This window comes from Anas platyrhynchos, chromosome 4, assembly GCF_047663525.1.
Source record: "Anas platyrhynchos isolate ZD024472 breed Pekin duck chromosome 4, IASCAAS_PekinDuck_T2T, whole genome shotgun sequence".
Lineage (NCBI taxonomy): Eukaryota > Metazoa > Chordata > Aves > Anseriformes > Anatidae > Anas > Anas platyrhynchos.
The window spans coordinates 23,316,543-23,342,574 of record NC_092590.1 but is presented as its reverse complement, the minus strand read 5'-3'; the positions used below and the strand labels follow the sequence as shown (position 1 = coordinate 23,342,574).

General features: G+C 40.4%; 4 protein-coding genes across 23 annotated transcripts in view; 2 read left to right on the top strand and 2 right to left on the bottom strand.

Annotated features, from left to right (window-relative positions):
• Positions 1-444: 444 nt before the first annotated feature.
• Positions 445-12,287, bottom strand: LRP2BP (LRP2 binding protein). Of its 7 annotated transcripts, none has more exons than XR_011808971.1 (8): positions 10,391-10,656; positions 9,578-9,693; positions 7,419-7,532; positions 6,272-6,414; positions 6,085-6,190; positions 5,335-5,558; positions 879-2,542; positions 445-573 (listed from the first exon to the last, which is right to left on the bottom strand). XR_011808971.1 is itself a non-coding variant. In XM_072037234.1 (8 exons), the coding sequence occupies exons 1-8, from the start codon at positions 10,524-10,526 to the stop codon at positions 508-510; spliced, it is 1,071 nt and encodes a 356-aa protein (XP_071893335.1). In that variant the 5' UTR covers positions 10,527-10,656; the 3' UTR covers positions 445-507. The 7 variants fall into 7 exon arrangements, 6 of the variants coding, with proteins under 6 accessions (XP_071893335.1, XP_071893336.1, XP_071893340.1 ...); XM_072037234.1 differs by having other exon boundaries at positions 2,377-2,542; XM_072037235.1 differs by having other exon boundaries at positions 2,377-2,542; positions 9,578-9,690.
• On the top strand, positions 10,656-15,009 carry ANKRD37 (ankyrin repeat domain 37). Of its 3 annotated transcripts, XM_072037242.1 has the most exons (5): positions 10,656-11,667; positions 12,083-12,122; positions 12,694-12,849; positions 13,586-13,677; positions 14,192-15,009. In XM_072037242.1, exons 1-5 carry the CDS (start codon positions 11,528-11,530, stop codon positions 14,427-14,429), a joined length of 666 nt encoding a protein of 221 aa, XP_071893343.1. In that variant the 5' UTR covers positions 10,656-11,527; the 3' UTR covers positions 14,430-15,009. The 3 variants fall into 3 exon arrangements, with proteins under 3 accessions (XP_071893343.1, XP_038034416.2, XP_071893342.1); XM_038178488.2 differs by lacking the exons at positions 10,656-11,667; positions 12,083-12,122 and adding an exon at positions 12,284-12,573; XM_072037241.1 differs by lacking the exons at positions 10,656-11,667; positions 12,083-12,122 and having other exon boundaries at positions 12,286-12,849.
• UFSP2 (UFM1 specific peptidase 2) lies at positions 14,893-25,992 on the bottom strand. Of its 6 annotated transcripts, none has more exons than XM_038178479.2 (12): positions 25,639-25,992; positions 24,520-24,598; positions 23,849-24,029; positions 23,698-23,764; positions 23,238-23,395; positions 22,432-22,624; positions 21,132-21,278; positions 20,447-20,611; positions 19,110-19,234; positions 17,207-17,283; positions 16,459-16,583; positions 14,893-15,626 (listed from the first exon to the last, which is right to left on the bottom strand). In XM_038178479.2, exons 1-12 carry the CDS (start codon positions 25,975-25,977, stop codon positions 15,540-15,542), a joined length of 1,743 nt encoding a protein of 580 aa, XP_038034407.2. In that variant the 5' UTR covers positions 25,978-25,992; the 3' UTR covers positions 14,893-15,539. The 6 variants fall into 6 exon arrangements, 5 of the variants coding, with proteins under 5 accessions (XP_038034407.2, XP_038034408.2, XP_027312071.3 ...); XM_038178480.2 differs by having other exon boundaries at positions 23,238-23,392; XM_027456270.3 differs by having other exon boundaries at positions 25,542-25,673.
• The window catches only part of CFAP96 (cilia and flagella associated protein 96), a 90,714-nt gene continuing 90,355 nt past the window's right edge, over positions 25,674-26,032 (top strand). For 4 of the 7 annotated variants that reach the window (XR_011808976.1, XR_011808975.1, XR_011808974.1 and 1 more), the window contains exon 1: positions 25,674-25,813. The gene's annotated coding sequence lies outside the window, so the exon portion shown is untranslated. Of the gene's footprint in view, positions 25,970-26,032 lie in introns of all 7 variants that reach the window. The other 3 variants (XR_011808977.1, XM_013106275.5, XM_072037240.1) reach the window with 2 other exon arrangements.

The following is a 26,032-nucleotide window of genomic DNA, read 5'->3' as shown; positions in this document are numbered from 1 at the left end:
GATGTAGATGAGTTAGGAAAGCATGTGAACAAAAGAATATGCCCCTAACCAATGTGAGATTTAAAAATGGCATTTAGCATGAAATCACAATCTTTGAATGGGACATACGTGAAATCTAGATGAGTTTGGGTTCAAGCTCTTCAGAATATTAAAATTTAATGTTTAAATGCTAAAAACGGAGAAAAGTAAACAATCATTATTTGGTTCAGTTTGATTTGTGTGCTGTATAGCAGTACAACATTAAGAAAACAGGACATCTATCCCAGTAAAATGTCCTTAATATATTTTAAGTTCTCAATACCCTTTTAAAAAGGTCTGCCTTTGCCACACCTCAGTTATGGGCATGAGCTTTTTGCTTTTTTAAAATAAAAAAAATCTGTAAACTGCTTTAAACTTATAGAAAGTTGAAAATCAAACCATAAGTGATGAGCAGGCTGTAATTGCTGAATATTAAAGATGGTTTATTGTAGGAAGTACATGTTATATCAGCCATAACTAAAGGAAGCACTAAATTCTCCCAAGATTAGCTTTCAGTTCAAGATCAGAAGCAACATCAGGATCCAGAAGGCACGCCTTTGAAAACAAAGAATAGAGAGTTCTGGTTTATAGGTAAAATAAAATTATACATTGCCAAATACAACACTGGTAAGGTCTTTTAAGTTTTGTAGACATCAGAGATAATCTACTTCTTAAGATACTAAAGATAATATATTCAGCATGAAGTCCCCGTTTCTAGTAACAGAAAAATTCAGTTCTTTAAAATTAGCATAATCTACTGCCGTGTTAGGTTTGGTTTCAAAAATATTTTTTTTGTAATATTTGTTGCTGTGGCATGTGCGGGCACCACAGCCAAAAACTGAAAGCAGAAATCTACTTACAGATTGAGTTGTTTTCGTTCACTTCCATTATTTATGCCAGTACCCTCTTGCACACCCATAATCTCTTCCTTGAATCTTTCAAAACTGCAGCTGGTCAGTTATTTAAAAAAGCAACCAGTTTTCATTTTAAATTAGTACAATTGTAAAATTAACAACATTATTCACTGGGCACAAAAGAAACTGAACACACCCACTACTTGTCTTCTACTTGTTCTAACATTACCCCTTCAGGTACTTTCCTTCTTTACTTGGTCTGTCCCTCCTCTAGAGTTGTAGCTGTAGCGATGCATGGCATCAGTCAACAGCAATAATTTCCTTTTCTACTAAGAAGTTAGTGACATATCTATGTCAGTCTCAAATGTATTGCTACCGAATGATGAGTGAAAGTTGTGAATTTTGGTCAGTTCTGTTGGTAACACTAGCCTAGACAGAAGATGGGATTATACTCGCATGAAGCCATGCAGGAATGGAATCCTGACATATTTCCTCCATGCCTTAAGTCTTACCTAGGACTACTGGCTGCAGTGCTCATGCCACCCCACCTGATATTCTGTTCCTGATTTCCTCATCCTATCCTCTGCAACACTTTTTACAGCAGAGAAACAACGTATTTAAAGTGCATGAATTCCTCCACAGGATCACCTGTTCTGCTAAGTATCTTCTGCTGTGGGCTTTCCTGAGTAAAGAGCCACAAAACTTGTCAGCTGATAGCTTATCATTTGCATAATTCTCCATTTAGTTGGACCGCGCCACGCTGGGCCTTGAAGTATTTTAATTAAGGAAACAAATGATCTCTGCACAGAGATCATAGAGAATCTTAGCAAGACTGCATCCATGCTCCTACATTCCCTTCAGAGGGCATAATCATATTTCCCTGCCTGTACTTTTAGGCATCTCTAATGTAATTTAGTATTTTGTTTGCTTGTTAGTTTCTTAAAGGCCACGATTAATCTTTTTCTTCAGGCAATAAATCTTACTTCAACTTCAGCACTTTAAAAAATGTAACCTATTTTTCTTCTACATACCAGTAATAGTAGATCCTCAACTATCAGTAAAAATGTAAATGTGAAAATAAGCATGAAAAACAGACTGATTTAAATATCATTAATGAAGGTACTAATTGTTAGAGATTCTGAAGTAGAGAGGAAAAAATATATTTTTTTCAGTTTGAATGACAGCAAATCAATCAGAGAGAAAATTATTCAAATAATTTAAGTAATGTATTTTGCAAGCTCTTCATTGTGGTGACTGACAGTGAATTTTTAAATTTGGTAGAATGAATTGTTTTACTTAAGCAAGTGTGCAGGCAGTGCCCTTCAAGACTATTTTTAGTAGTTTTCAATATAAATTTATCGCTCTTCGTTTTCTTGCATGGATTGTTAACGTTATTTATGTTGGAGCCTTTAATATAACCAAACAGCAAGTTTAAAGGCTCAAATCCAAGGCATCACTCGATCTCAGGAGCTATAAATTAGTCTGTGAGACTTTGCTAGCTTACCATAGAATAATATTTTTTAGCAGCAGCTTGGTCTTGCTGTACACCTCGGCCAAGATGGAGGCATCTAGCCAAGTAGAAAGCAGCCATGGCGACCCCTTTGGCTATGTAGGTTGGAAGACAATCAGTCATCTTTGCTAGCATATCTATGTCATCATTTTCTGTAGTCCTGTGGTAGAATTTACAGCATTAGGTTAGATAACCCATTTAAGTCAACTGTATTCCCATAGGACTTGATAATAACTCATTTCCATTTATGTGTAATTATCCAAGATGAGCTGAAATTTACTTGTAATCAGCAGGCCAAACAGCATTCTCCTATTCACTGGGTTGAAGTTGGGATTACTTGAATATCGTGATACTAAATACAAGAAAGGTAAATTTTACAGTCACTTTCACTGAATCTATACTAGTTATAAAAGGCAGTATTTCACACTAATTGTACCTATTAAAATATAACAATATCCCAGATTCTTTATAGGATATTGGCAGACCGTGGTAATCTGAGGATTTTAGACATATGTTGAGAGCCTGATGTTATAAGACCTACTTATAAAGACGACTGATGACTGCTTCAGCTCAATTATTCTCTCTTCTGCATGCATCTGTCTGCTTGCTGTCACCTTGTTTTCAGCGTGTTGTTTTTACTAAAAACATTTAAAGCAGCCAGAAGGACCATGTGAACATTGTCTTAATGATGAGGTTATAATTACAATTGTTACTACACTTTTAAGTACAGCATTTCAAAGTGGAAATTGATTTTTTTCCAACTGGTGTCTTAAAATGGAATCCCCTAAACTCATGTTCTTTCCAGGTAACAAAGGTAAATATATGTTTCTTTGTACATCGTTTTAGGGTTTTGTCATGGCAAATAGTCACAGACTCACAGAAAAGAAAAGAAAGGAGTAAGTCATAGCTACGTCCTATAAAACAGTGTTTATGAAAGATTGTTCTGACTCTCTGCAAGTCAGTGCCTGCTAAATCACTTGAACAAGTTGGCTGCAATATGCTCCCACCTAATTCAATCCCATTAACAAATGCAGTAACAAAAAAGAAACACTTAACAAGAACATTTAAATATGATGACAGTAACATACTACCTCTTTTATCTTTCCTGATGCAGTGTTTTTACCTTCCTTTCCAAGAGATATAAAACAGGACACTGAGGCAAATAATAATACCAATCAAGTCAGACAAGACTTCTAGTTTAGCACACCTGTCTTTAAGAACATGCTATAGCAATGGTAAGTGAAACCGTATGGGATAATTTTTTTTTGCAGTGAAGAATATTGGTAGCTAATCAAAACTTCAAATATTGGGCAGTGGTACACCATACATAATCATGTAATATTGTGTTATGCACAAACATTATATTCAAATGTACAGACAAACTGTAATAGGTGTGAATGTATAAGGACAAAGGACTTTTAACAGAAAAGGTACTGATGGTTGATACAACTGGTTGAGCTGCTGTGAGAGTTTGCCTCAAGGCCAAATGCAATTCCAATTGCATGGAACTGTTCCAAATATGTCGGTAGAACTTTTTGCTTAAAAATGGTCAGTTCTAACTGCAGTGTGGGATTTTATTGCTGTTCCCTGTGAGCACAGTCACAGCCAATGAAGTGCCCTGTTTATTTGTCTGAATAACCTGCCCTGCTGCATCACCTGGAGGGGACATGTTCTAAGCAAGACTAGCTAGACTAGACTGAACAGTTTACTCACAGTGCAAAAGAAAAGCAGCACGTTCTGAGAGAAAACAACCCTTTTTAGCAATGAGCACAGCAAACAGCATTTATTGCTGAACTCTACTGCTGAATTACCAGAGCTGCTGTTATCCCTTGGCATGCACAGGGGCAGCTTCTCTCAGATTGTAACACATCTGATTGCCAGACAGCAGTGACTTCATAAACATACCACAGAAAGCATGAATGCTGTTGTGTGCTGCTTGTGTAAGTAGTTCTTAGCCTCTTTGTATGGTATTTCTAGCAAAAGAATAATCTGACTGCTTGACAAAACCTCTGACCAGCTATGGAGGTTTGTCACAGAAATGTGCTGTTGATCAGCCACTGAATGGCACCACCATTGCTTTTCTCCTCCCATGCTTAGTTCAACGTAGAGAAGCCTGATGCAGACTGGCTGTTTTAATACTGCAGCCTGGCACAGAAGTTGCTATTTCTGCCATACACAAACCTCTCCAGAGTTATGTAGATAGAGCAGCAAGTCTCCAAGTGTCTGCCTGTAAAAACGCCAGTCAGTGCTTACTTAACTGTGGCTCGGTCCAGCACCTCTGCGCAAGCAGATAATTACCAGAAACCACTTGCACGCAGGTGATGACTAGTTTGTGGTCCAGGCTCAAAAATGCATACGTAATAGGCATCCCCGTAAGCAGCAACTGATGGAAAGCTAAAGGGTGGTGGCTTGGCACTGCTTGCAGCAGCTACTTCTAGGTCTGCACGCTGCTCAGAGGGTTTGCTGTGGGATCCCAATTAGTATCAAGGCCTGTATTTCCCATAAATGAGACAGGAACTACACCAAAATGTTGAGCCACAGAGCAGGGAAGTCATGGGGGAGAAGATGGTGGGTAGAAAACACTAAGATAGGGGCTGTGGAGAGCAGCAGCAGAATATTTGTAGGGGTTTAAAATGGAATAGGGAAGGCAGCTGAGTTTGTGGACTAGGAGACAGAAAGGCAGGGTTGAGTGTGGGCTCCTACTTGGGATTCTATTTCAAGTCTGTTTTGCTTCACAGGATCAGAAAGAAAAGTTCATCTGCACCAAATAACTGAGAATTTTATAGTCTTAATTTTGTCTGTGGTTTGCAATTCCCTCTTTAAAAATGAGGTCTTGCAATTCATTAACTCAACTGTCTCCTGATCTGGAGAGCCAAAACCATAAACTTAATAATCACTTTAATCTAAGTTCCATCGTCTTACATGAATACAATAATAACAAATTAACTTCACCTCATGGCTATTGTAGCAGCTGTTGAGTAGAACTTTCTATTGTAATAATATTCCACAAGATGACCTTGAGCATAGATGTTTCCACGTTCTGCTGCTCCTTTCAGGCACTCCAAAGCAGCCTTAGTGTTCTGACGTATACCTTGTCCATAGAGATACATAACACCAAGCACACCCTGTGATTCCAGACTTCCATTGCCGCATGCTTCTGAATGCCAGAAAAAGGACTAAACAAGAAGCAGAGAGTTGTTTTCTGTGTATTTCCATGGATGTTTTGCATTAACTAAATGACTTTTTAATGTGATGATATATTCACTCTAATTAGTTATCTTGCATACTGTTTGCTTAAAACCTTTTACATCAACCAGTCTGTAAGAAGTGCTTATAAGAACACAGATTCTCTGTAAGGCTTTTAAACCTGCTTAATTTACTGTGAGAGCTGTCAATCAGTGACACCTGCTTGATTTTTTTATTTTTATTTTTTGAAGTGCACCGAGGCTGACAAAACTGTAATGCAGTCTATCCTACTCCCTGATACTCCCACTAAATAAATAAATAAATCTCAGCTAGCAGTGTCAAACTAGTCAAAAGTGAGAGATTCAGACCATCTGTTCACATGGGCTTAAATGAACAATAATGTCTAGCAGTGCTTAAAATACAGTTTTCAGAATTAAATATATCACCATAATCTTTCTGTGAAATCCTAAGTTAATTGGAACTCATGAAATTCAGAAGGGTATAAGCGGGCTTTACCTTCCTCAGATCTTTTAGAGCTGACATGGAGTAAAGCATTCCTAAAGTACTCTGGGCCTTTACGCTTGCTTTTGGATTCCCATGGTCTGCGGCAATAAGCCATAACCTAAGAAAATGGGGGCAAAGTTCGTTCAGTAACACAGCATCTCAGCAGCTGAAACTCATCAGGAAAATTGTCTGCCATTACCTTTCAGCCTCTTCAGTTGAATGCTTAACACCACAACCTTCATAATAAGCTCTGCCAAGATTGTACGCAGCGGCAAACTTCAAATGTCTTGCTTTTGAGGAATCAGAGTTGAGTATTTTCTTCATGTATTCCACTCCCTTTTCCTACAAAGGAGGTATTTCAATCATTACATACAGAATGGGAAAAGGATGAAGTAACGAACCTGAGAATCTGTCAACATCTGCAAGACAGGTAGTTTTTCAGTTCTAAAACCTCTCTCTATAATATGTGGGGATAGTGTGGATACCAGTTAGACTGGTATTTCATTTGCCTAAATACTTCCTATGTGTTTGTAAATTTTTTTTAAATTTGATATTTTTGTTTAAGTGGACCTGGGTCTGATAACTGTTCTAACTAGTTCTGTTTTGTAATGGCTATTATTCTATAAAATAGATAGCATAAATCTTTACTCAGTTTTCAGTGCACCCATGAAGATTACACTTTGACATCTTGGAACCTAATCTCATCTACTACCTTTCTTCTTGCATTACTTCAGAACACCAGAAAATTTCCTCCTCTTTTTAGTAAAAGATGCTATTCACTTACAATTCAAAGAAATTTGTTACTACTGATTTATGGTATTATTAGCTAATTTTCCTTCTGTTCCTGCATGAAATCTAGCATACCAGTACATTTTCAAGCATAATTTTTTTTAGCATTTACGTTCACAGATTAGAAAGTATTTTTAAAAATACTTTTTGTGTAACAGATGTTTTACACTTTGAAATGTAGTTGTTTGATTTTCATTTTTATAGGTTCTATTATCATTTATATACACGGCTTATTAAAAACTAACAAACTAATAGCAATTTTTAAACAAGCTAAATAGCTTCCATGAAGTATAATCAAATCCTTGTAAGTGAAACTGTAAAACACAAGTTCTCATAAGTGTTTGTCAGATAAACCTATTTTGTTATAGCTGGTTTTGAAAATCCTTCAGCCCAGAACCCTCCTTTTACAGTGCTTCGTAAGCATCTGCACCTCATGAAACTATTTCTAAATCAATGACCCATTTATTTTAAATTAAATGATCAAGTTTACAAAGAAGCTCTTAGTAATTATAGATTGATATTAGAAGAAGAGTAAGAAGTACAGCTAAGCTACTCACAGGGTCTTCATTAGTGCCTAGTCCATCGTAATGCATTACGCCAAGCTGATACATTGCTTGAAAATCTGTATCCTTGATTTTTTCAAATTGTATTAATGCTTCTTGGTACAACCCCTGGGAAAGATAGAATGAATAATGAAGTACGCATAATAAAGAGTAAATACCTCAGCTTAACTCTCCAGTAGATACCCTCTTACAGTTTTTCAAACTGGAGCATTTCCCTCATGGAAAAAAAAAAATGCAACCACACAAGTGGCAGAAAACAGAAGTAGAGTAAGTCAATAACTGCAAAAACATTGAATAGGATGGAAGCAATGAGGACTTCCAAATAAGGTTTCATCATTTTCATATATAAATAAACAAACAAATGAAAGTAGTGCACAAACATCATCTCTGAAACCAAAAGGTGTCCTGACAAGCCTCTTTCACTCCCCCCCTGAAGCCATCTTTTTAATTGAAGTAGATAAGAGCCTAATTGAGATGCCCTGTCCTGCTGGACAGACCTTAATTTAGGTGGCCTTGAGGGCCTAAGAGCTACCATAACGTCTCAGCTAAGGGCTGGGTTCCCAAAGACTAAACCAGGATGTTTGAGGAGTTTATGGGCTCAGCTGTCTGCCTCCCTTTTCTTATGAGGGCACTACCTGCAACAGCAGAGGTACCAGAAGGGCAGGAGAAACAGGTCTTAGGAATAAACCTGCGCCAGATTCAAGAGATTTGAAGGCCTGCAAACTACAGCGAGTCTTCGTCTCATGCTTCTGTAACGACCGCATGTATTCTGCCCCCACAATACATTTAAAATATCCTACGTTTAACTAGTTTTTTTGAGTAAACTTGATTTCCTGAAGAAATAAGGTTTCTGTAAATGCTTCCATCTGCTGTTCCTAGCCTTTTTCTTCTGCATATAAAGCTTTTAAATGCATTGGTTAACTTCAATTAAATATGAAAAGCAGATGAACCTCTCAAAGATCATTTGTATCCTGTAATATGAAAATCCATGCATATACGTGAGGATCTAAATTTATGCCAGCCTCAAGAGGAAAGTAATTAAAGTGCTCTGCAGAATTTTTTTTTAGCTAGTTAGTGTGTGCTTTGCCTTAAGATCCCTCCTCACAGCATGTGCCCTGCCACGTGCAGGGATGCTGTTAGAGCAGACCCTGGGGAAGCCACACGTAGCACAGTAGGGAACAAGGAGTTAGGAGCACGGAAGTCCTCGATCTATGGGAAGGCAATTGCGGTGTTATGCCGGTACGCATTTTTAGGTAATACGGACATCTATCCCTAAATATGGAAATCAAAGCCTACTCAAAGAATAAATTTATGGTGGACAGCAATATCTACCTTGGATATCTAGGCCAGCACATCAAGACACAGACAGGCCTGCTGCTCCGCAGGACCAGTTTTGCTCATGTTGAGATCAGCCAGTGCAGTAACAAAACCGTTACAGAAAGCTGAAGCCCTGAACAAGTTAATTCTGCTCCCGCTGCTAACCAGGAGGCTGATGTACACTGTGCCACATATGGCACTACTAGCAGTACTGAACCATGCACATCCCATTTGAAAATATGAGTTGGAACATGTACAATATCCTTTTCCATCCTTCTGATCTGAGCTATTCCAAGGATTCGGGTCCTTAGACACACCTACTCTAAGAGTCATGTTTGCACTTTTTTAAATCTGGCTTCACGAGAAGTAGAAGTTTTTCTTCATCTGCCAGCTAATCTGATGCTCTTCCCTGAGCATTTACTTCCAAATACCCAGGCCAATTTCAGTCTATCTGGGCAGGGACAGAAATCCTGCAGATAACGTTTCAGCAAGTTTGATGAAAACTGGTGGCTAGGTAGGGAACAAAGATTGAGAGCTGTGCCCTAGGTCAGGAACCACTGACACCATAACAAAAGGCACGGTATGTTGTACTTGGCCAGTCATCTGGCCAAAAAACAACTCAGTTTGGAAGCTGTAGCAGAGGCTGCCACTTACTTATCTGGGACGCTTGGGAAAAGTGGAGGAAAAATACATTTAGTGAGAACACCTGGTGATTTTAATGGGAAAAACTGGAATAAACATCTCTTGTAGCTTTTTTTAAAGGTATTTATTTTCCCACTGAAATTGTATTGAAATTTGTCAGCTTTATAATGTCTATTTAAAAAGGAAATCACAACCTCTTCATAGTACAGCTGTCCTTTTAGAAAACATGCCAGAGGATCTCCATCTTTTATTCTCTTCTCCAACAGTTCCTCTGCTTTTGCAAATAAAGCAGCATGGCTGTAGTCCTCTGCTTAAAAATAAACATATATATATATTTTTCCAAAACAGAACAGATGGAACAGCATCAAAAAGCACACTAAAGCTCTGGAGCTAGTGGTGTCCCCTTTTCACTATGCTTTTAAATGACTAAGCTGAAATAAGGATTGGAGCATCTGTTTTATGAGGAAAGACTAAGCAAGCTGGGCCTGTTTAGCCTAGAGAAGAGGAGATTGAGAGGTGTTTATCTACCTCTATAAATACCTGAGGGGACAATGCAAAGTGGATGGGGCCAAACTCTTCTCAGTGGTGGCCAGTGACAGGACAGGGGGTAATGGGAATAAATTGAACCACAGGAGGTTTCATTGCCATATGAGGAAGAACTTTACAGTTCGGGTGACAGAGTACTGGAACAGGCTGCCCAGGGAGGTTGTGGGGTCTCCTTCTCTGGAGATATTCAAAACCCGCCTGGACACCATCCTGTGTAACATGCTCTAGGTGACCCTGCTTGAGCAGGGGGTTGGACTAGGCAATCTCTGGAGGTCCCTTTCAACCTGAACCATTCTGTGATTCTGTGACATAGTGCTGCTTCATAAAATGGAAAATAAAGATCAGTAAAGACACGGTGACTTCACTGAAAGCTAAGTTTGACATGGAAAACCAGAAGTGTTTCACACAAGGTGTGTTTCCATCCCACCTGGGTTACAATACCACCATTTCTCTTAACTTACCTGGCCCCTCAAGGGCAGGCAGGGCACTGCAAGCCTGGGGCAGGGGCTCCCCACGCAGCTTCATGGTGGCCGCCTGCCTCCTTCTCACCTGCCCCGCGGCAGCGAGAAGCGGGCCCGGCCCCGCCATGGTGACCATTGTCTGCGGGGCCTGGGCCTGGGCTGGCGACTGGCACTAGCAGCAGGAGCGCCATGACAGGAGGTGGCCCAGGGCTGTGGTCATGCTACCTGCCTCGAGCTGGCTGGGGCTCCGAGCCCAAAAAGCTGTTGGGAGGAGCGGGAGGAAGGGAAAAGGACATTTCTGGCTGTTAGCCAGTTCCGAGCAGTGTGCGGAGTAACGTGCCCGGCTAGCGCAGGCTGGGGCTTGGGCATTGCCCAGATCGTTCCTACTAGCTGCTGGTCCTGTTGTGAGCTGAACACAGCTAAAATACCTCATGGGAAGCAATTGCAGGCAAAATAACAGAAACACAAAAGATTGTTTCCACCTCTGTTGATAGCTTCTGGCTGTCTCCCTTATAAAAAGATATACAATACCAGAAGGCCACAAGGGTGCTTTTAAAAGTCTTTAGTTACATCCCCCCACCCCTTTTTTTTCTTTCTTTCTTTTTTTTTTTTTTTTCCTAGCAATTGTTGTTCTTCCATTTTTGGCAATGCAATCTGCTTCTATAGCAACAGAGGCAGAGGACGCGGTCAAAATAGAAAAGGAATGCTTGCAGAGTTACACGGTTAAGCCTGCGGGCTGCACATCGTGTTTTCTGACAGACCCAGTGACTCTAAGTGCCAAAAAAAAGTCCTAAAACTCATCCTGATTCATTTTACTTATATGGCATAGTCTAAGAAGTGTGCAGGAAAATAAACTTTTTTTGACAGCACAGACAAATTACTGAATTTAGGAAGTGCTTTCTGTGGAAGCCAAGGTACCCTTCAGAAAAGGCAGCTCTGGGTGCCTTGCTGCTTTTCTTTCTGCAGGACCATGCAGGTGTGGGTGTGAGGTCCCACAGCTCAGCTTGGTGTATCCCACTGCTCACATGCATTTATTAGGACCAGTTTTTCCAATTTCACCAGCTCAATACCTATGCAAAGCAAGTGGCTTGAGACAGCCAGCACAGGGGCAGGAGAGTTTCTGTGGGCACAAATGAGATGGGCGCAATGCAACACAGAGCTCGGGAACTAATTAACAGCGAGAGTCTTAAGAGATCTGCAGCTGGTGGGATGGAGGTGGTTAGGCTGGAAAGATGGGATTGCTCAGGTGGGGAATCGCAAACCTGTGCACTACTGAGGTAATTAGTGCTGGGGAGGGAAGGCCCTCAAAGGGGAACATGCTGGGGTGATCCAAGGCTGCCTGGGCTTATGTGACTGCTGGAGGTTTGTGCTTGCAGTTGCTTAAAACTTGCTTAAAACAACTGTGGATTTCTGGCATGTGTGTGGAGGGAGGTATTCTGTCCCTAACAATTCTCAATTAGGAGTGTAGGGGTTTTATTTGTTTATTAACTAGTTTGCTTGTCTAGCTGTTCAGGGGAAAAAAAAAAAAAAAAAGTAGTATGAAAGGAGAGGTGAAAACTGTTACATAGTGAAATGCTTCAATTGTGCTAACATATTGCATATTTACCTGGAATTCTGCACCTTTAAAAAAAAAACAACTATATGTGTGTTCATGTTCCACTACTTAAATAATTTATATTTATTTTCGCAAAGGAGAAGCAACGGGCACAAACTGAAGCACAGGAAGTTCTGGGTGAATATGAGGGGGCACTTCTGTACCGTGAGGTGACAGGGCGCTGGGACAGGCTGCCCGGAGAGGTCGTGCAGTCTCCTTCCCCGGAGATACCCACACCCCGCCTGGATGTCGTCCTGCGCAAGGTGCTCCAGGTGACCCTGCTCAGCAGGGCTTGGACTGGGTGACCTTCCGAGGCCCCTTCCGACCTCGGCCATTCCCACACAGCCCAGGGCCGACATACGTCGGGTCCCCTCCCTCAGCAGCCTCCGTGCGGGACGTGTGGCGGCGCCGCGGCGCCATGGCCGCCCCCCGCGGGCCGTGCGGGCTGTGCTGTGGGCCGGCCGCCCGCTGCCTCCCCTCCCATGGGCGCCCCGTGGCGGCCGTGCGGGGCCGGCTGCCGGCGCTGGGCGGGGGCTGTGGCCGCCAGGGTCCCCTCCCCGAGCTCCGGGAGCCGGCCGCGATGCGGGAGGTGAGGCTGGAGCAGGCAGCAAAGCCGTGCGGGCTCGCTGTTCGCTCGCGGAGGATGAGTGCGGTGGGTGGCGAGGGGGATCGGCGGTGGTGCTGCAGCTTCCCCCGTGCTCCCTTTCAGCCGGGCGGCGGCTTCAGCGCCCTGTTGGAGGCGGGGAGCGGCGTGAACGCACCCGCGGATGCCTTCGGCCAGTCCCCGGCTCACCTGGCCGCGGGGGGCGGCGAGGCTTGCTTCCTGCTGTGGCAGCTGCAGACGGGCGCCGACCTGAACCAGCAGGTAACAACGCACGGGTGTCGTTTCTCCCGCTTCTAACCTCACGTCAGGAAGCTCGCCTTTTATATTTATTTATTTGTTTTGCTTCACCTGGGAGAGGTTTTGTATATATACAGCTGCACTGCATGAGGTGTCTGGGGTTGCTGATTTTATAGCAGCTTTATTCTATCGTGAACCAGCAACCCTATCTATACCGCCGTAGCTATTTCGTACTGCTGCATATGGTGCTTTCACACGGTGCTGCGCGCAGCTGTCAAAAATTTCTTTTAATAGAAATGAGTATTCTTTCTGCCTTTCAAATTTTGCCCCTGCTTCCTCTGAGTGTGTGGATTTTTCCTCTAGCTGCAGCTTTTAATTGGTCCATACCTCTGAGTTTGTAGCAGCAAGCTGTCAGTCCCTGAACAGTGCTGAAAGGTGCAGTTGATCAGCACCTTAATCAGCACCAAAACGTATTCTCTGTAAATAATCTTTATAAAGCTAAGGTTAAACCCTGAGTATAGCATGGGACAGCAGTCCTGCTGCTCTGTTGGATTATCAGAATACATTAAACAAATGTTTACGGGCAATTACTGGGTATGCTTCACTAGCCATATTCCTTTAATCTCTCTTCAATTCACAACCAACCGGTATACAGAACACCACTCAAAACAGTCATGTTGGAGAACAAAGTAGCTTCATCCTATTCCTTTTCTTTCAAACAACCAATATATATATGTAAACAACTGTTTTATATGTTTAGGATTGCCTTGGAGAAGCCCCAATTCATAAAGCAGCAAAAGCTGGGAGTTTGGAATGTCTTGCTCTCCTGGTTGCTGGTGATGCCAAAATTGAGTAAGTTAAGCTACATCTAATCATTTCTGTATCAGCTCTCAAAAGATGCATGTTTTGTACACTTTCTTGTTGAGGGTGCTGCTAAAAGCTGCTGTCAGCTAAAGCTGACAGCATGGCTGTAGACATACAAGCAGTCTCAAAAACAGCTATACACATGAACACATTACATAGACCATATGCTGTTCAGTTCCGTGTTGAAGTAACTGCTAAGAGAATGTTCTTGCTCATAGGTTCTTGTTGATTTTCCATTCTAGTGTTGTACTCATCTTACTCACACCTTTCTGATGCACTAAGCCAGTCATAGTTTGGTGACAGATATGTTTTTAAATAATTACTCCTTTTTGCATTTAGTGGCAGCACCCACTATCACTAGAGCCCTATCCTTGGCAAACCTTCTTGGTGTTGATTCTTTGTACTTCTGATTAAACTTATCACTTAATGAATCTTGATTGTTGTTTGCTCATAATACATACTCCAATTCATATGAATTGTGACTATTAATTTTGTGTTTCAGCTTGTGCAACAACAGTGGGCAAACAGCAGCAGACCTTGCACTGGCTTGTGGCTTTCTGGAATGTGCCAAGTTCCTGAAAACAATTCAGCACACTCAAACTATGAAACTGAGAGGACAGTCTAGCTCCTCACTAAATGGCAACCACAGCACGCTGAGTGAGGATCTAGCAGCACAGGAGCAAGAATGGGAAGTAAGCAGATCAACAAGCAGGAAGAGGAGAAGGTCAGATGGTGTGTAATACCAGTGGCTTACTATTTGTTGTATTTCTAATCTTTTTCTTTTTTGTACTTTTAGCAGTTAAGTAAATAAGTTTGGTGATAGATGCAGGTAAGCTGGATGTAGATGCCTGCCAGTAAGTCCTGCTTTGCATATGTAATTAAGGTTATGGTCTTGTAAAAAATGGATATTGTGTTTAGAACGGCACTGAAAAGTTTACCTATAATTTTTTTCTTTCTTGATGTTAAAGTACTCTGAACAATGTAGGAATGGAGTAGCTGACAAAGATAGCAGTTTTACCCATACCACAACTGTGTCTTTTGATGACATTAGATACAGGCTTATTTACATGTATGTGTTCATGTGACAGATCTGTCTCTTAGCTGACAAAAGAAAGGGCTTGTCACCTCATTGTCAAATTTAGGGGAACCCAAAGTCTGAGAAAACATGACTGGACTATCAATTGAGTAACTTGTTGCATGCTGTTACATTGTCTCCTTCTGAGAAGGAGCAAAGCTCATTTATTTTTACTTCTTACAGAAGACTGTTTTTTCCCAGAATAGTTGTATTCATACAGCTATAAATAAATAAGCATATAATAACTTAGTCTCTTCCTTTTTTCTGTGTAAATGAGAACAAAGACCATAAAATTCAGTATACATGCTTTTTTTTTTTTTCCTCACCCTTATCTAAAATACTGTTACCAGCAGTAACAGCAGGGAATGATGGCTTTGAACAGATTCATACAGCAAAATCCAGCTGGCTATACAGAACCTGAAGTACGTTTTTTTTTTTTTGGCAAGAAAAAAATTCATAAAATAAAAGGATCAGACACTTAATCTGTAAAGCTTTTTAGCATAAAATCGCTATACAAACAAAGTTATCTTAGCCAAAAGGAAAGAGTTTAAGTTACTTGATAAACATTTGTAGGAAATACAGTTCACAGCAGGTAATTCCCTTATTTTTCAGAGGTCTCATTAAAAAAAATAATCTTGCTTTAAATTATGTAAGTAATATTTCTATTTCAGCTGGGTTTTGATTACCTGAAAGCATTAGTCTAACTAACAAGACAAGTTATATCTAGATATCTGCTAGTATTCTGGCTTAGCATGTTCCAGCCCAAGAGTGGAATTTAAATAGTTTTCGGTCGTTGAGGTAGGCACAGGTTGTAGTAGGCATCCTTGTTCCAGAAGTCTGGGCCCTTCCATCCACACCAACCCTGGCCAAGAAAAAGCAAGATACAATTTAAACTACTTAATGTGAATTCTGTTTTCCTTATCTATTACAACTGTATTTATCTTACTAATTTTAATCTAAGCAGTATGAGTTATTTTCAAATACCTACAAGCAGTGACAATTTTCAGACAGTTCTGTGCACGCCTTGAAAACACATTAATGGAAAACACTTAACAAGAGTTTCTCCAATTCCCCTCACCCAGCTTTCCAGCTTGGTTTCTAAGTAGTAGCATCTTCTTTCTATACCCCACTGCCTTCTGCTGCTACGGTGTCACTCAGTTTCCACTTCTTTTGTCTTGAAGAATGTCTTCTTTAGAAATAGTTCAAATTTCAGGGCCAAACTGAGCTCTTAATTTAAAAAGGTGGGGGGTGGGCTGTTTGTCATGATTTAGCAGCAAATCAGTCTAATAAAGCTCTTAAGCCCTACAAGACTAGGATGTAATTATATCAGGTGTTTCCAATAAAAAAAAAAGCTGCCAATTTACAGCCTGCCTCAGTTCCTCTTCTCCCCTGCCACTTTTGATGAATAAAAGGATTTCTGCCTTTCTTTTTGTCCTGCTGGACAAAAGTATTCTTGAACACCTTATTCAAGATAATACCTTATACAAGTTGTAGCCGTTCAAGCTACAACTGTTAAAGACTGTTTCGGAAACCAACAATGACTAACATACAGGCAAGTTAATTGGGATCAATGCTTCCTCCATAAGGAATGGAGAAGCTGCAAAATGGCCAATCCCTAGTTTGCTATACATCATTGGTTTAATGCCAAAACGTATTTATATGCGTGTGTATATATGCACGTGCGTTAATCTCACCTTTTCCAAAATAACATGCAGATCTTCTCCTCCAGTGTAATGTGGGTCTAGAATCAAGTATTTTATTTGCCCTGTAATCTCATTCCAAGCTACTCCTAATATCGTGTGAGCCAAAACACCTCCACCTAAAATAGAAGAGAAACAAACTGTTAAAAAAAAAATCACTGAGATTGGCTAAATATGCAAATTGCTATATTTTAAATATACTTTTCAGCTTTAATATAAGTACTCTTCATTTTCTGAACCACTGCTTGCTTGGAAATACTTTCATTAATTTTAAGTTCTTATGAATGGCATTTCCAATGATATCAATATTTTAGATTATTTAAACATGCATACTGGTCTTAGGAAGAATTTAGATAAGGAATGATGCTTATCTCTTCAAAGCCAGAAAACCCCTCTTCTTCTGTGGTGGGAAGTTTTGGGGAACTGTATGAACCTCTCTCACCTAGAAAGCACAAGTCAGCTCTTGAGTTCTGATTTTAAAAGCAGCTTTTGAAAATACCATTCAGATTGATCTTTGTTACTAGATTTCAGCTTGAGGCTGGGTGAAATACCAAATGCAAAAGATACCAGCCAGACTGAATTCATGGTTTCCTATGCTGCCTTGGAAAGAGGATCACTTTTAATTTATCTGGAGTTTTGATAAACTCCTGTACAGTAAACTGAAACAGGACTAACTGAACTGAAATGCAGCAGAGGAAGGCTACAAACATTCACTGGCAGTCTCTGATACTCAAGTACTTACCAATCATAATAGGAGTTCCTTCAGTCTTGAAATGATTAGCAAGCTCTCTTCCCTGCAAAGCTAGTTCAGAACCCTGGCTAGGGAAGAAATACAACAAGAGATTTGTCATCCTCACTATGCTTGATTTTCCAATTATCCATTATACTCATTAACTGCATAAGTAACTGACTACAAAGTGGCTTAGAATTCTTCTGCTAAAAGAACTGAACTCCTTGGGACAGTCTGAATAAAATTCTTTATGCAACTTTATGTAGGACTCATACCCAGCTTGCTTTTAAAAAATTAAATCAGAAATACCATTAGGCATCTGGTCAAAGCAACATTGAGCTTGGCTTGATTTATTTTCCCTGCTTTTCTGTTCAGCTTCGCCACAGATAAGAGTAGTCTACACGGAAGAGAAAGGCGTACGCACACAACACGTGCACGTACTCCAAGACTCAGAGCTCACTTTCTTCTGAAGGAGCCTCACGGTCCCCTCAGAAGACGGATAGTACTTCCAAAAGTGGTGGCAGAAGCTAGGCAAGAAAACACATACAGATATGTTTAATATAAAGAAACAAAGACAGGATACCATGGTTAATGTTTCAGACAAGTTGTTCGCCTGCTTTTCCAATTCCTGGAGAGATGGATTAAATGCAGAGTGCAAAACAGGAAAGCTGGGAAATGGGATGGTACATTTGCAGTAAAGGATTCAGTACTGAGGGTGCAGCTGTGAAGTTCTATTTCCATAAAGACTTAGAGGTGCTAGCTGGATATAAGCCCAAGACAAAAAATGCTCTCCACTGCTAGTGACCAGCTCAAAAAGGCTGCCTGACATCTCTTCTCAGCATGGTAGCAAGGCTGGCATTTCATAATCCCAAAGAACACTGGTGCTCCCTTGTAGCAGCACTGTGAGCAATTCTACCCAGTTCACAACTGAATGTGTGCTGTATCCTTATGCACAGGAATAAAAACTGTCTCACTAACAGTCACAGCTGCTATAAATAATAGGTGGATCATCTGCAAATATAAGCTGTGGAACAAGGAGATTAAAATTGGCTGTATAAAGCCTGAAAAAATACTGAAGAAATCAATTATTTTCCTACCATTAAGAATAACCATCACCATGGTTATGTGCCCTTTTACAATACTCCCAGTAGACTTTAGTCTAAATAAACATAACTTATGAGCAGTATTTTGACTAGCATTTTCATACGGGCTAGATTAGCATTCATTCTCTATTTCGTTATTGTATTTATCACAAAATGTTCAGGGATTTATTATTATGCTTACTGCTGTCCAAGTGACAGAAGTCCAGTAATTTTATTTCTGATAAATACTGAACATTATTCTTTTTCTCCCACATACATTTATAGAGTTCTTTATTGCATATAAAAGTGTCAGATTGTCAGAATGGAAACAAATACCTTGTTTTATGTCGCACAAATACAGGACAGAGAGCACTATTTCTAGGCTGCTCAGCAGTTTGCCTCAATCCTGAGCTAAAAGGTTAGCTCTGTGGATGAGGCAATAACTTACCGTCAACATGTATGGCATTCATTATGACTGCCAGGCTGTGGGCCTGTTCCAAAAATTGTGTGATGGATAGGCAATAGGCAGACCCCCCCCCCTTTTTTTTTTTTTTAATTTCACATCAGTTTGCACATAATTAAGCAAGTTATAGAAAATGCAAACTCAACCCCAAGATCACAAGAAATTCATCAATACCCTAACTTGTAAGCACCTCCCATTCACCTCAGAACAACCAAAGGCAGGAATACAGGGTTTATGAACACTGAGCTCTTAAAATATAAATTATCTGTTATTATCCCTGTTATCCCACATTTTATAAGGGTAATTTGCATTGTAAGGCATTCAATATCTTTAATAATCACTGAACTACTAGAAAGATATTGATTCTTACCTGACAAAGAGTATTTTTGATGTTATTCCAAAAAGTTGATTCAGAACAAGCTGTACCTCAATAGAGCCAATCCATTGCCGTGACCCAACAAATGCTGCAGGTTTGTCTCCGGCATCAACCAGTGCCTTTGCCATGTGAACATGAAGAAGAAAAGCAAACCTCAACAACACGTAGTAGACAGTTCCACCATTTTTTGTGAATAAAGTTGGTTTATAAAGACAGGAATGTGTTTTATATCTGGCCAGTCAAAAGCAAAGAAATGGTTATTGAATTCATTCATTGTGGTTCTGTTTTGGAGATGCCACTTAAGACACTGACACAGGACCGTCCCAGTAAGCACATTATATGACCCCAGATCCAGAGGCAGACTTCAAGCTGAGCACCAAGCTATCTAACACTGAAATGTACCATCTGTGCTGCAGAAACCACCTCACAGACTGGACTCCTACTCAAGACACCTCAGAAAAGGATGCATAAAATAGTGCCCTAAGGAAGAGGCCACCAAAATACACCAAGGGTTGGGGTTTATTTTAAACTATTTCCAATTCAGAGGTTTACATGTTACAAGCAGCTCTTGAGGTGCCTTTTCTGCTCAGGATAGACAGCCCACAAAGTCTCCCAAAGGCTGCTGTCCAGCACGCTACAGGAGTTTATGGAATTGAGATCGTTTTATGTTTAGGGGCAGACTGAGAAATCATCAGGAAATGCAATTTTTATTTTAATGCTCACATCCCTGTCAGATAGGATGCAAGTCATTTTTCAGAGTGAGCCATACTTGGTTAGAAATGTTGAGTAAATAAATATGATACAAAACGCCATTTTTAGAAGACTGAAGATAACTGCAATATTTCCTGCTAGGCATACAGTATTAGCTACCCAAACATAATCTTTTTCTTCAGTACCATTAATAGAAATGACCATATTCAGGTACACATTCAAATTCACAGAAGAAAATGAAGTGAAAGGAGGTTCAAAAAAACAAAAAGCCTGCTACTATCAAAGGTAAAATTGCAAAAAAAGAAAGCAGTACGTCAACGCGTAATGTCTGGGGACTCAACTAGCTGCCACTGAAGACAAAAGACTGTAAGAATGTTAGTACAAGGAAATACTAGAAAACTATTCTAATGAATCTTATTTGTGCACATAAACATTTGGAGACAGGTCTCCTATTATAGACCTTGTTAAACAGTAATTGATGAGCACTATAGTTCCATTTAAGAGAGAAAAATATCACACAAATTTTAAGTCTAAAATGTATCAGTCACTTAAAAATTATCTATAAATGTTTCTAAACAATTACATGTATAAAAGAATTAATCTGCCCACGTGTTCAGTACCTGTTGAATTTCCTTGTGTGTTGGTATAGGTGCATTTATGTAACCTTGGTGCCTGAACCACGAGCAGACAGTCTGCAGAGACCGATAAGCACAGCCCCAACCGCTGTCATCAATGCGATCCTGCATATAGTGGTGATAGCTGTATGTGCCATGTACTAAATAAACCTGCACAGAAAGAGAAAATACAAATTAACCTGGTTGCACTTACATCAATTTTCAGAGAAGTCCTACTTACGTTACTTGCATTGTTACATATCTTTCAGCTAGGGGGTTACAAGTCTTTGGAAGGATTGATTGTGTTATTCACACATGACCGCTCCTGTTTTGTCTCCTCAATATCTCCATTCACAGTTTTATTTTCTTGTATTGGTTCTAAGAAACTTTTAAAATACATAACAAAAACATGAGGTATCCTTTAAAATGTTGTACAGTATGTTACCAGAAAATGCACTTGAGGTGTGAGCGAGCACAGGACAACTACAGCTACAGCAATACCATTTTGTGCAGAGAAGCCATTTTGCTTAAGAGACCAGATCCGTTCCTGTGCCCTTTCTTTCTCAACTGATACTGATGATTATTAATTGATAATTTAATAATCAGTATAATTAATAATTTAATTATATTAACAACAAATCTCAAGTAAAATAAAAAGTAATTTCTTTAAAGTGATTCAATTTAAACGTACCATACCAGACTCTGTCCCAGGTGAATTAAGATGTAAATGGGGGTTTCTGAGATAGCCATCTTTATATGGTTCATCTGGAAAATGGTAAGCATTTGCTCTCTTTAAGTATGGTCTGTCATATGGTAGGTTGAACAACGTGTGTAATTCCTGCATTCAAGTTAGAAGAAAATAAAAAGCACAATTCAAAATTTGGATTAAAAGAAACACCACACTGTAGGTAATAATAGAAATAACCATTCTTAACAAACAGTTTAGCTAATGTAGCTAGGCACATTGTAATATAGTATTATTCAGCATGTATGTTTATTGCTAGACCTCACCTTTCTAAGGAAGCTCATGGGGGCCTACCTCCCATCTGATAAGCCTGCTATTTCACATAGTCCTGTTACAGAACACCTGTCTCTGGAGCCCCATTCAAGATATCATGAGTGCAAATGCCTTGTGAAAGTATGATAAAATTATCTTCTTTCAGAAGGGTTAAGAGTAAGAGGAGTAATGAGATCATCTAGGATGTCTACATCACAGGTTTACACAGATGATCCAACACTGAACCAACTATATTAGCTACAGAAACACTCAGCAATCAGTAGATAAAAGTGAACAGAAGAGAGAGCAGGAAAGATTTATGTGCAACTGGTGCCTGCAAACGCAAGGAACAGATTATGTTTTATACACCCAGTAATGCTTCACCCAGAAGAGAATGAAAAATCCCCGCAGCACATCTAAACAGGTAAAAGATTCTTTCCCCGCTCTCAGTATGTAGAACTGCATGACCTGAATGTTTTCCACCAGATTGAGAGCTTTCAATGTGAAAGGACTGCAACATCGGAACATTTTCACACTTCATCCATATTCCTTTTTCTAGATGTGCCAACCCGAAGGCAAAAGCAAAATCTAAGGCTGGTCAACTGTAAGCAACAACAACAAAAGCACCCCAAAGCAAAACACAAAACAAAAAAACCCAACCCCATATAATTTCAGGCAACTTGTTAAAGCTTGGAAGCAATAATGTACTAAAAGAAATCTGATATTCTACAATGGAAGAGGAGAATTCAAAGAATCCAGCACCAGAAGTGTGATTTAGATAGGATTTGTTTTAGATGAGGCCCATGTAGTTCTAATATTTCTGTTGCTCCCTTACAGAAAATGCAATCTATTTTATAAAATAGCTTCCAATAAATCAATCTTATACATTCAGTTTACTGCTTCAGCTACAATAATAATAATAAATAAATAAATAAATAAAACACAACTAGTTCTGCTAGTATTTGTTGTATGCTGGCTAAATGGAAAATGTTACCTTTCTGTAACTTTCCAGCTGATCATCTGAAATACCTGTAGGATACGAGATTGTTACAAGGTGTGTTTTTCCTGGTAACATGAAATGAAATTGTTCTGGTACCACAATTGACGTTCCCTTCATATATTTCATGATACATCTTTCCATATCTGTTAATTGCTTGTGAATTGCTTTCACCAGGAGATTTTGTACCCTGTGAAGTATAAGGGAGAATACTTTAGTAAAAGAACAGTGGTGGTGACTCATTTTCTCTCATAGCTCGAAGTCAAACAATACTCATATGCACATTTGCACCCGCCCTGATGAACTTCTTACTTCCATGCCCCCTTCAGTCCACTCCCACAGAGGACAAAACCTCAAAATGCTTGCTCTAAGCACGTCTACACACAGAAATTACTTCCTAGTGATTCAGCCATCTGAAGATTCAGCTGCACTTTCTCTTATCAGAAACAACCGAGTGTTTGCTGAATTATAAGTTACGTATATGTCTAAGTATTTATAAATATTTTGCATTTTACGCAAAGTTCTTAGTTATCTAATCGATCAGACACTGACAAACTGTATTTTTTGTAGACAGCAAAATGACTGGGTTTCAAGATATTTAAAACTAACAGATATCTGAAGGAGCTATTATTACTTACACAGTCAAATTCTAGCACAAGAATACTATATGCTATTTTATTAAACCGATTAATGATAACAATAGCTTTCCTTTGATACTTTCAAGGAAAAAAAAACAACAACAAAACAAACAAAAACAGAAACAAAAAGAAACTGAAGAATTTCAAGTTCAGGATAACACTTACTTTCCCCATGTTTCTTCTGGAGAAACAGACAAAACAACATCAACTGGTAAAGTCATATTAATGTAGTGGTGTTCTTTATTTTCCCTTTCAATGACTGGAGCCAAAGCATCTAGTGAAGATGTCATCTCTAACATGAGGTCTATATTGATTATCTGCTGCTGCAGAGAATAAAGACACCACTAGTACATCTCCAACAATGCATACACCAAGAAGGCAAAAGGAAAACTGTAGAAGTTTGAGATCAAACTCAGTAATAAAATAATTGGGTTAAAGACTAAAACTTGTATGTATTGATCAACTGTAAATAGATCTCTGCATTTATGCAGAGTCTAAATAATTTTAAAGGGATTCTTCTGAGTCATTTAAATGCCTATTTTTACAGATAAGGCTGGAGAGAGCAGATTAACTACTCAAATGATAGGTTGTCTGATGTAATTTATTAGTGTGGTGAGACACATACCGTATCTTGTAGCTTTTTATCCTTTTTTTTGCCAAGCTTTCGTCGGGTCTCGTCATCTTGATCAAGGCTGAAGTGTCAACAGAAAGAGCAATTTCTATAAAATGTAATTAATCTACTTAAAATCTCTCTATATAATTTTTAATTTACTCACTGTATAAATCGTTTTATCTCTTTACAAGCAGAATCATCAGTCAGCTCTGGAACAGTGTTGATACCGCTGTTAGGCCACACGTAGACTGGACTATGGCAAATTCTTAACACAAGAACATCTGAGGACAGCTTGTTTGCAAGATCACTGAACACGTATCTTAATGCCTTTTTTGCTGATGCCTCTGAAACACAAGGATACAATTAGCTTAGAAAATTCTCTCACTTTTGTGATAGCTGCTGGACAAACGTAAAAAATCAGTAAGTTTTGACATCAAGTAAAAATATAAATGCTGTGATGATCAGAAAAATGACAATGTAAACAAAACCTGAGATAAGATCTCATTCAGCAGGCCTGTCTTAAACATTCACACTCATCTACCTGAACAAAAGCATATTGTTTCTTTCAGCTTCTGGGCAACATGAAGAGCTGAACAGAATGATTTTAAACTAAAAGAGGGGAGATTCAGATTAGAGGTTAGGAGGAAATTCTTCAGAGGGTGGTGAGGCACTGGCACAGGTTGCCCAGAGAAGCTGTGGATGCCCCATCCCTGGAGGTGCTCAAGGCCAGGCTGGATGAGGCTTTGGGCAGCCTGGGCTGGTGGGGAGTGTCTCTGCCTATATAACTTTTTTTTTTTAAATTTTAAAGAATCTATGACAGTCTTATGGACACACCATCGGTAGTTGCTAGCTGAAATGCCAAATCCAAGCCTCCTCTTATTCGAAAGAGTATGTCCATGGCTTCCATATTCACCTAAGGAGAAAAAAGAAGGAATGAAAATAAGTTATTTCAGCATGCTGTCTCTCCAGTTAAAACTGACTGTCATCACGCCACACCGTGCAAGCACACCAGCAATTATTACGGGTGCAATGGGTACGTAAGGCCAGCGATGCAGCACACTAGCATATGTCAGTTGCATAAGTGGTGTTACAAAAACAGTTCTTAAAACACCTTTCCCACCTCAACATGAAAGCATTTATCCTATTCTTTTTTTTTAATATACCATTTATAAATATTTTTTTAAAGACATTTGTCATTGGCTATCATTGCTTCAATCCAAATGCTGCGTTTCCCATCTTCCAGTGAAAGCAAACCAAGGACTGCTCTGAGTGTTAGAGTAAAAAGGTAATTAAGCCTATCTTTAGGTTCACATTCACCTTGGTTAGGGAGTCATAATTTTGGGAGGAGGAAGATGCAGTGTGGGGCATAACCTCCAGAAGCCAGGCAGATGTTTCCCATTTGACAGCAGTGCTGCTTATGCCCGCAGGCATCCCTCAGCCTCAATTTAAAAAAATTAAAAGCAGCCTTTTATTGAGAATTGACTTTTTTTTTTTCTTCTTTGTCCGGATCAATTCCTGGTAAAGCTTAACACACCGCGGCAGGAACAGCCGTGCCAGGACAGAGCAACAAAAACGCGACAGCCCCCAGGAGGCTGAGCTGTGCTTAACCTAGCAGCCCCCAAAAGCAACACTGCGTTAATTGCTCTGCGAATTAAGAATAATTCGGTTAGGAACAATTACTCCGAGCCCTTCTGGAAAGGCTTATCGCGGAACTCCTGGCTCACCCAGGCCTCCCCCCTCAGCCCGCCCGTGCTGCTGAGGGGCCCCGGCCCGCGGCCATGCTGGGCTGGGGGCAGCGCCCCCCCCACTCCCCATTCCCCGTCCCCCCCGCCTCACCAGGTCCCTCAGCGCCTCACCGAGACCCTCCGGAAAACGGTCCGGCCGCCTGACTCCCCCCCAACTCTCCCCTTCGGTGGTGCGGTCCTGCGCAGCCGCATACGCGTTGGGCCGTACCAATGTAGGGAGCGGGGGGGCCGCTCTGCCCCGGGCAACCGGTGCCAACAGAGGCGGGCGGAGGGGCGCTGGGGGTGAGGTGGCTGCATGGAGGCGCCCCTCGGTTCCCTCCTCGCCCGGCTGCCTGCTTCGCCTCAGCTTGCCGCAGAGCTCGCGGCTGGAGCCCCAGCTGGAGGTCTGTGAAATTGTGAAACGTACGAGGTGCGCCCAGCCCTTCTGCAGGGCTTGTAACAGCCCTGTGAAAACAGCCCACGTCGTCAAAGCTGTTTGCAGCGTGGCGCTGGTGCCTCTCCTCATCGGGTGCCCACACGCCAGATACGGCTCATGTGTGGTATTCATCTCTTAAGTTTTCTGCTGCCTTGGTTATTTCCATGCTTGCCTCTTCTGTCTTGCC